The sequence below is a fragment of the Condylura cristata genome, unplaced genomic scaffold (genome assembly GCF_000260355.1).
Source record: "Condylura cristata isolate star-nosed mole 26May11 unplaced genomic scaffold, ConCri1.0 scaffold00010, whole genome shotgun sequence".
NCBI classification, from domain to species: domain Eukaryota; kingdom Metazoa; phylum Chordata; class Mammalia; order Eulipotyphla; family Talpidae; genus Condylura; species Condylura cristata.
The window spans coordinates 38,713,108-38,723,297 of NW_004567111.1; the positions used below are offsets into that span (position 1 = coordinate 38,713,108).

General features: G+C 35.4%; 1 protein-coding gene across 1 annotated transcript in view; it reads right to left on the minus strand.

Moving 5' to 3' along the window:
* Positions 1-10,190, minus strand: part of MIPEP (mitochondrial intermediate peptidase) — a 134,601-nt gene that overhangs the window by 105,047 nt on the left and 19,364 nt on the right. The window contains exons 7-10 of the mRNA XM_012723165.1: positions 9,205-9,361; positions 4,241-4,289; positions 2,980-3,040; positions 1,642-1,694 (exon numbers count right to left, since the gene is read on the minus strand). Of these exons, the coding sequence (XP_012578619.1) occupies positions 1,642-1,694; positions 2,980-3,040; positions 4,241-4,289; positions 9,205-9,361 (320 nt within the window). The remainder of the gene's footprint in view (positions 1-1,641; positions 1,695-2,979; positions 3,041-4,240; positions 4,290-9,204; positions 9,362-10,190) is intronic.

The window sequence follows — 10,190 nt, forward strand, 5'->3', positions numbered from 1 at the left end:
AGATTACAGACATTAAAAAAAAATTAGTCTCAGCTTTTAGTCATAAATTTTTACAGATTTTTAACAACAGCTTATGCACTTTCATAAAGTAGATGGCTAAAGTTGAATTTAGGATAAAGCTATAGAAATAGTAGCTAACAAAGTATTGCTATCTAAAGGTTGTGAAATAATTATGTTCTGTAAGTAAGATTGGTTTTGGGAATGGAGATGTAATAGAGAAGCCAAAGAGGAAAATGAATGAAAATTAAGTGAGTTCTCTAGTACATTAACCAATTCTAGGGCCCTCCTCTTGCCAGTATAGAAAAGAATATGTAAGATTATATTCTGCTTTTATGACAAATTCCAAAAGAAATCATAAACTAAGCCCTAATTTTATTGATATGCTTAATGCCCATTACTTCACACTGAATAATGTAACAATGGCTTTATAGCTTAATACCAATCAAATAACTATTATCAGGATAAAGGCCGATATGTTTTAGTGAGAAAAAAAAACAAAACCTATACATTTCATTACTTAAATCTATCTTAATTCTCTTATTTAAGCTGCTTATCTCAAAAATAAACTATAAGAGAAAAATATTACTGATTTGTTAAAGAGCAGGAAACAAGATTGTTTTTTTAATTACTAGCATGCACATAAAGTTGCTTAGGGTGCATTTTTAAATGTGTACGCTGTGAACAAACTTGGATTTACAAGAAAATAGAAAGTTGACAGAGACAGGGTATATTTAGAGGAAAAAAACATTTCTACTACTTTGCCACAATATAATAAACAGGGAAATACAGAAGCCAGAAGAGTATTTCAATCAAGTTTCCTAAATCTTTATTTCAGTTATATCCTTCCAGATGTGCCAATAATATGTTGCCAGCATGTTCAAATAAAAATAAGAAAATCACATAGCACCATGCCAACTACTACTTTATGCTTTCATGGTTCAACAAATATTTGCTGAGCACCAGAAATGGGATACAACCAGGGTTCTAACAAAGTCTCAGTCCCCAAAATATTCACAACTTAAGTGAACAAGGAAGCTGTAGCAGGGGAAAGGTGGGGAGGAAGATGCCAGATTCTGGACGCCCATGGAAAGATATGTAAAAGTTTTAAAAAGGGGCCCTCCCTGGTGGCGCAGCGGGTTAAAGCACTGCCTAAGAAGCTTAAGTCACTTTCTGCATGAGTTCGATCCCCGCCTGCCCCGGAGGAGATCCCATGGCATGGCAGACCTCTCCTGACTCGCCCGCTGCTCCCCTCAGCAGTGTACTGCGTTTATCTGCCTGTTCTGCTCCCAGCTCTGTCTGTGGTGAATCCTCTCACCCTCCGCATCTCTGGCCTGTACCCCAGTTCTGTATGAATAAATAAAATCTTTTAAAAAAAAAGTTTTAAAAAGGATATGACATCAGCCACACAAGAACAGGCCTGTAGGGGGCGGTAAAGTATGACTGAGAACATAGCACAATTTACTAGATGAGATCAAATATTGGCAGGTGCTGAACTTGCCAGCAGAGGGCCTAACTTTGAGGGGACATGAGTTTGTAATGTGGCCAACTAGATGAAGATAGTAGTTGTATAAATAATGTGCTACGTGCTCAATAAATATTCGTTTCCTTCTTCCTTCTCATGAGTATTTCTCAAAAACTTACCTCTCTGCACGAATCACACCACTGTAGTAGGGGGGATCCCAAGGCATTAATTCCTACAATGGAATAAATCATTGTATGTAAGCCATGGCTATTTTACAATCATATCAATAATTCACTCAACTTATAAAATGTACACCTACTATTGTATTATTACATCAAAATTCATGACTTAGAAGGAAATACCGACCTCTTTATTTTCACTTGCCTGTAATCAATGAGTAGAGATGCATAAATAAGGCATAATGCCAGAATAAGGGAGAAAGGTCAATAAATGTCACTCCAAAATGTAAACTAATGTGGATTAATTCAGCCATGTTGAAAACTTTTCCCAAAATGTAACATAAGTATTAATCCCTAAAACATATTGCAGGTAAGATTAGGGTACTAAACAGTAAGATTAAGGTTCTTTCTAAATTTAAGCAAGAAGCTTAGGGTGGATCCCAAAAATGAAAGTAACAATTTAAAATATTAACTAAGGGAGAATTAACTCTAATCTAGGCAAAGAAAAAGTATGTCATAAGGAAGTATTATTGTTTTGTTTAACAACTAGTACAGAATAATGAAAGAAAGGAAAGCTTAAATAACTGAGTAGCTCATCTCTACTGACTCCCCACACCAGTGTTTGCCAGTTTTGCTCCTACTGTGTTTGCCTGATTTTGACACACTGTGTCTAAGGCCACCTCCTACAATTCTTTCCCTTGCTCTCTCCACTTTGCCTACATCTCTACAGACAACCACACAATCTTTGTAGCACCCTTGAACCAAATGAGAACCAGTGTCCTAATAAGGGTACCCTAACCACTTGGCAACCTTCTAGATAGACTGTAAGGATACTTCAGTTGTAATGTATGAGCCTATAATTATTTGTTCATATGAATGAAAAAATACAAGTGTTTTTCGCACAGGGTATGTTTTGTCAGTCAATACCAATCTGCATATTGAGTTCCACAAGGCAACAAGCAAATGAGAAAACCTCAACATTAACACTGATAGTTAAAACTGCCACCTGCCAGATTAAGCCTTCACTGAGCTTCCTTAATGGCTGACTCTGAGGAGCCAGCTTTCCAGAGTACATATTAATAGGCATTGTGTTAATATATGTTTATAAGTATGTATCTGTATATATATTTTATGTCAATCAATACAAATAATGATTTCTTAGAAATGTCAGGCTTATGGTACAGATTAAATATCTCAATGTATTCACCAAAACCAAAGATTAGAAATGAGAATACACACACCATCAGGATATCACAGAAGTTCTACAGTCAAAAGATAATTACATCGACCATTACACTGTCTATATTATAATAATAATAATCCAACATAGTCACTTACAGAATTTTGAGGATTTAGTTTCATCTTCATCCCTTGTATCATCTCAAAATCTTTTATCGTTCTATAAAATAGGTTTATCATTGTTAGGAGAAAATAATAATTACATTATAAAAGAACTAGTTTGTTTATGTTTATGTTACTGTCTAATATTCATAGTAGAATTAGAAGTAATCTGCACTGCAACTACAAACCAGTATTTATCCAAATTTTGCATGTATAAGAAGAAATGGCAATATGTATTTGCTTAGTGTTTCAGGAAATGAATTTTCTGTTAGAATTAATTCACATATAATTGTAAAAATCTGTAAGGTATATTTGCTAAAAATGCAGATTATACCTACATAGAAGTGGAGAAAGAACACTAACAATTAGCTAACAATGCATAACTAACATCTTCCTCTTCAATAATTTATCAATGTCACAGCACTTCACCAAATTAAAAGAAAACTAAAAATTTTATATATAATCCAAATTAGGAAGGATTGTGTTCTAAGGCATGCGTTTATTGTAGAAAACAACAATTTGAACTCAAATTTAACATTTTGGTGAGGTCTAAAAGGCAAACAAAATTTTAGACAACATCATAAAAAAGAAATGCGAGAACACTACCCTCATTAACAAATATGGCATGCAGCTCCTGGGACCCAGGTCCCTGGAGAACTGCAGCAGCACCCCTCAGTTAAAGCACAGCAGAGGACAGTGCAGGACAGGGAAGTGACCTAGCACCCTGGGCAGCAGGGAGGGGGAAGGCAGGCGCAGAACAACCCCCAGTAAAAGACATTAAAACACTTCAGCTTCAAATCACAAACACTGGAGCAGAGCATTCTTAAAGTACACTAAAGTGAAATGCACAGGTAAGTTCAGCAAAATATTACCTATATTTTGATCAAAAGAAGAGAAATACAACTTTCTGGACTTGATATAAAATTGATAGGTACAGTTGTATATTTCAACTGTATATTTATAGGTACAGTTCCAAAATGTCTGGAAAATGCTTTAAGTTACATATCAGTGATGGGTTCCTAAAAGACAAGGAGCTGATTACTCAGAAGGGAGAGCTAAGCTTTTTGTAATACTGTCAACTTAGGAAAAAAACTGTACCACTTCAAAGTGTACCTTACAGTTACTAAAATCTCTCATGGAAGAGTCTGCAGATCTCACCCATTAGTCCAGCACATACGTACCTAATAGGTCACTTCCTAATTTTTTATAAGTCAAGTCTTAAAAGGACATATATTTCAAGAGTTAAATAAAAACGAACCTTTCAGAAAGTTTGTCAGATAGTTTCTCAAGGAATTGCATGACAGTCTCTAAAAATAAAATCCAAAAGAAAATATTTTTAATTACATAGTATGAACACACCTGCTAAAAATTATAATATGATGATCATAATCAATACACTACAATACCCTAAAGGGATGATTTTGAAAGGGAAACTGGGCAGCTAACTAACGTGTGTGTATGTATATATACAGCAAACATTTCTAGATGATGATCTCTTTATCAAAGAAACATAGTAATAATTCAAAGCTTTATATTATTTCCCAAAATGAAAAAAAGTTAATGGGATACTACAGAAATGAAACCAAAATTTTAATATGCTTCTATCTATTCATATGTGCAAGAGAAAAAAGAATTTTCTTAGAAATCTAATTTTTCTGAATTTGAGAGATAGCTATACTCATTTATTCACAAAAATAATACAATTTACATATGTGGTTCACTGAAAATTAGTCTTCAAAAATCAATGTTATTTTTATTTTTATCTACAGTTGCAGAAAAATTTATTCAGATTCAACAGTAAAAGAAAAGAAAGCAAATGTAGGACATTAAAATTTTAAACTTTAAGTCATTATACCCATTTTACGAATTTTTTTTTCATTTTATGAATTCTTAAAGGCAAGACAGTGACATTATCATGATTGCCCAGGAAATTTTTCATATGTATTTTTTTTTTTAAGATTTATTTATTTGTGCATACAGAACTGGGGTACAGGCCAAAGGCTCAGGGGCGGGGAGAGGCTTCACCAGAGACAGAGTGGGGAGCAGAACAGGCAGATCGACGAAGTACACTGCTGAGGGAAGCAGTGGGCCGGTCAGGAGAGGTCTGCCACGCACTATGGTCACTTCCGGGGCAAGCGGGAATCGAACTCATGCGAAAGTGGCTTTCACTTCTCAGTGCTGTGCTTTAACTAGCTGCACCACCAGGGAGGGCCCATGTGTATTTTTTTAATTTAGCACTTCTGGGCATAGATTTATGCACACAGAGCTTTCATATATATATTTTAGAATTTGTTACAAACACTTTTTAAATTTCCCAGATGATCTTTTACATGGTTTTAAGTTTCTTGCTCTCTTTAATTTACCTCCTTTCTTAGTAAAATGAAAGGTTGAGGAAAAAATGAAGGTTAATCTAAACCAGTAAGCCATGGGGTTCCTTACCACTGTCAGCACTTAAAAGCTTACACAAGAGTAGTTCAAAAAACACTGCCTTGTGTGCCACTTACTATTAGGAATTTTAGAAAAAGCTGTTATTACCTGAAAAATGAAATCACATTTCAAGATATCATACCAGCTATCATAAAGAACTGATTTTCAAATAAATCTGTGTATACATTTTATATATCTAAAAACCACTGTTTACTTTCACTCATTTTTACTTCCTAGCTATATATGAAAAATCTACTTCAATTAATCTTTCTGGGAAATTGCTCTGATGAAAGAGAGCTTGAAAACCACAGAGAGTGAATAAAGCCTTCCTGGAAAGCTATTTCCTAATTCACATGAACGCTGCCTTCCCCTTTGTTTACCCCCTTCCTATCTTCCTCCTCTGCTGAAAGCTCACCATTCTTCACTATCCATCTCAAGTTTCACTTCCTTTATAACACCTCAACAGCCATAGAGAATCTAACAAATATACTGAATTTACCTACATTCTATGGCACTGTTAAATCTATTTATTTGGCATAGAAAAGACACCAAGAACCAATTTGTATCATTACTTCCATATCTATCTCTTTCTACATATACCTTTATATAGAGAGATACAGATATATAATTATATAGATATCTTTATATCTATAGATATCTTTATAGAGAGAGAGAGTGAGATATATCTGAGCTCCAACTAAATCTGAAATCCTTCAAGCAGACACAGGCCATATCCTGTGTGACTATGTGCACAAAGGTCTAACTGTAAAATATTACCACTTGGTGATTTGCTGGTAATGCTATCTGGCATTAGCTGTTCAGGTCTGGAAACTTCCAACTTGCACTGCTCAAACTCCAACCTTCTTCAGACTTCACCTGGCCTCAGCATTTGAATCAGCTGATCATCTCTCCTCCCTCAGGTATTTCTTTGGTTTGGCTTCCAGAATCACTGTTTCTGTTCATTTTCCTCCTCTCTTACTGAATGCTCCCTGTTGGCCACCTTTACTAGTTTTTCTTCATATTTTTGACCCCTTGATGGGCACCAGAACTTCTGTTCTTAAATACACTCACCCACTTGACAACTTCATAATCTCATGGACTTAAATAAAGACCCAAACTTGTATGTCCAGCTTAGAATGCCCTCCTCAGTTTCATAGCTGAATATCTGACTATTCAGTGTCACCATTTGAATCCCAAATGGCATCCTGAAGCCAAGCTCCTCGTTCTCCCCACCTTTGTTAACATCGACCATCTCTGTCTTTCCAGATGCTCAGGTGGAAAACCGGTTCCCTTTCAAAATGCTACATTATCTAAAGTCTGGCCACACTCACTGCCACCACCTTCTCGTCTACAATGCTCCTCATCATGTTTACTGTAAACCATCTTCTAAATGATGTCTCTTCCACCTTTGCCTCTCTACTCAACATCAACAGGACATGAGTTACCATTAAAATTTATGTCAGATTATCTCAGTTCCCTGCTCAAAACACTCTAATGACTTCCTACTACTCAAGAGAAAGCCTACCTAATACACCCATTTGTTGTGTCTGTTTTCATTTTTACCACTCTCCCTTCCACTCAATACATTTTGGCCACTTAGCCCTTTTTTGTTGTTCTTCAAATACACCATGCATCGTCTTTAGACCTGCTCTTACTGTGCCTCTCTCTGCAATCTCCTGCCCCTACAAAATCACACAGACTTATTCCTATGCTTCCTTCAACTCTATGCTCATGTCAGACAGTCAGCCCTTCCTTGACAACTCTGTTTAAAATCCAAACACTGTCCCTACATGCTCACATTCCTCATTCCTCCCTTTATTCCATTCTCTCCACAACTGTACTAACAAGTCGTTATAAATAACATAGCACATTTTTTCTTTATTTTGTTCTTATCTGGCTCCCTTACAAATATAAACAAGAGCAGGAATTTCCATCTGCTTTATATGCTGGTTTATTTCTAGTGATTAGAATATCTGACATATGGTAGGTCTTCAGTAAATACTTGCTGAATCATGAATGAAAGTAGAGAATATACGGGTGACATCACATAGAGCACTTGGTCTCAAGCAACCCATGGAAAACCAAAAATTTAGAGCATGAGTTTGCATTTCAGATCTGCCACTCTTCAGCAACAAATATTCTCTTAGATTCCTTACCTGCAGAATGAATACACATCTACCTCACAAGGCAATAGAAGCATTAAATAATGGTTCAAAATAAGCACTGGATAATATTATAATGTGTATAATTATAATATAATCACATATATTAAAACAATCTGGGGGAAACAGTCACTGCAAAAAGACATACAAAATGTCCAAATAATATATATTTGAAGCCAAACTATGTGAAACAAATTGTAAGTGTTTTAAGGGTACAGGGACAAGAGTCCAAGAAAAATGAAAAATTTTAACAGGCTTTATGAAAGATGTGGGCTTTGAACTGAGCACTAAAAATTTGGATAGGATTTTAATATGAGAAAGTGGGAGTTGTTCCCCATGCAGGAAACATGAGCAGTGTAATAAATACAACATCCCTGTGGTTTAACAGAGTCTGAACAGAAAAATGTCTTATAGGAGGGATATAAAGGAAATAATAATAAATTTTAAAATAAAATAATAATAAATTTTAAAAAACAAAATTAGCAGGCAACTATAAATCAGAGGCATTCTGCAAGGGAGGGAAGAGTTGGAGGAATCAAAACAGGAGAGGGAAGAGCACAAGGGACTATGGTGATGGTTCACAGGTGAACTGGTGGTGAGAGGAAAAAGAATTACAAGCATACGTTGTACAAAATTGAACAATGATGTAAAAAAGAAATATATATATGTGTGTATATGTATGTACACACACACACACACACATATATAAAGAGTAAGAATCATGGTAGGGTGGATCTAGGAAAACTTTAGAGAACACATGAACATCCTAGAGAAAGAAGGGATAAAAATGGAAGGAATAAAGATAGGACAGAAATAAGGATGTGGTCTTCTTTCCTCATTGAGCCAGTTTCTCTTTTCTTTGAGTTCCCTTACCCATGGAAGGCACACTCATCCAATCCACTACCAGAACCCTAGGGAACCAATCATGTCATCTCTTCTCTCTCAAAACATCACCAAGTCTTATCATCAACCTCCAACGTATATCTGGAACCTGAACAGCTCCACCCTGATATCACTACCACCCTACTTTAGTGTTTGAATTGTATCTGTAACTATAAAATGCCACTGAAAAAATTTACTATATACATTTACATTTTTATTTTGTCACATTTTCTTCTATACTATGGATCATTAAAGAAATCAACAGAGCACAAAGTAAATTTATCACAAACCAAGGAAAAAAGCTTTCCCCCTTTCTAGAATAAACCTTCCCAAACAATACTCCTCTCTCACAAAAGGTTTACAGGACTACATATTTTCATATAACCTACATTTATTCTTAACTTCAACAGAAATATCGATTTTCATCCCTTTTCATACTAATCTAACCATTTGGTTAGATTGAGCATACATGAGTTGACTTTAAATGGAAATACTTTAACATCAATGAAACGTTAAATATGGTTTATTCTCAACATTCACATGAAATAAAGCAACTTCATTGTGCAAAATATATTCTGAACGATTCACACTACTAAAATAATCATTTCTATCTAAAGATGTAGAAAAATCTTTAAAAAATGGGATTCTAAATACATTAAAAATAGGATACTAATTTATAGCTATTTTAAAACAAAAAGTCCAATTCTATAAAAGTCCCATTTTGTCCCTATAAGTTGAATAACAGGCCTACCTGGATTTTTAGCTATTGTTCCTTGAAGAGCTCTGTGGGAATATGTAGAATACCCAACTAACTTTGCCAGAAGATCTCTGTTACTGAGCAATTCTTCTAAACATTTCAACTGACCAGCATTGGGATAAAGAAAAATCTTATAAGCAGCTTCTCGTACCTGCATTTAAAAGTAGATAGTAAAAGAAATAAATACCATGATATGAAGTCTTATGCAATAATAATATACATTAAGCTTCATTATCTCATTCTGAAGGTGATTGTTGCTTTAAAAATAAAATAATAGCTTACATGGTGGATAAAACATTTGGATTCACAAGCTAGTGTGAATACAACAACATACTTGACTGGTGTTCTCTAGAATGGTGTACGGAAGGAAAAATTTTTACCCAATCTATGTGTCATAAAGCACCTTTAACCAAGTGAAGAGTACATGCATTAAAAATATGAGTTGGGGCCCTCCCTGGTGGTGCAACAGGTTAAAGCGCAGCACTATGAACCTATCCTTAACCACTACAGCACAGTTTGATCTGGCCACAGCATACTTCTGTCTTACCCGCTGCTCCCCTCAGTAGTGTATTTCAGTACATCTGCCTGTTCTGCTCCCCACTCTGTCTCTGGTGGATCCTCTTACCCCCTGCATCTCTGGCCTATACCCCAGTTCTCGTGTGTAAAAATAAATCTCATAAGTTTTTAAAAAATCTGAGTTGTCTGAAATGTCAATTACTGCTGATATCTATCACAATTTAAAAATGAGGAGTTCTTTATGAGAAATGAGTAGTTAAATCATTTTTATTATAGAGTAATGCCACAGTTGAATTTTAGGGCTTAGTAACACTGAGATTTTTTTTTAAAGATTATTTATTCATACAGATCTGGGGTACAGGCCAGAGATGCGGAGGGTGAGAGGCTTCACTAAAGACAGAGTGGGGAGCAGAACAGGCAGATCGACGAAGTACACTGCTGAGGGGAGCAGCAGGCGGGTCAGG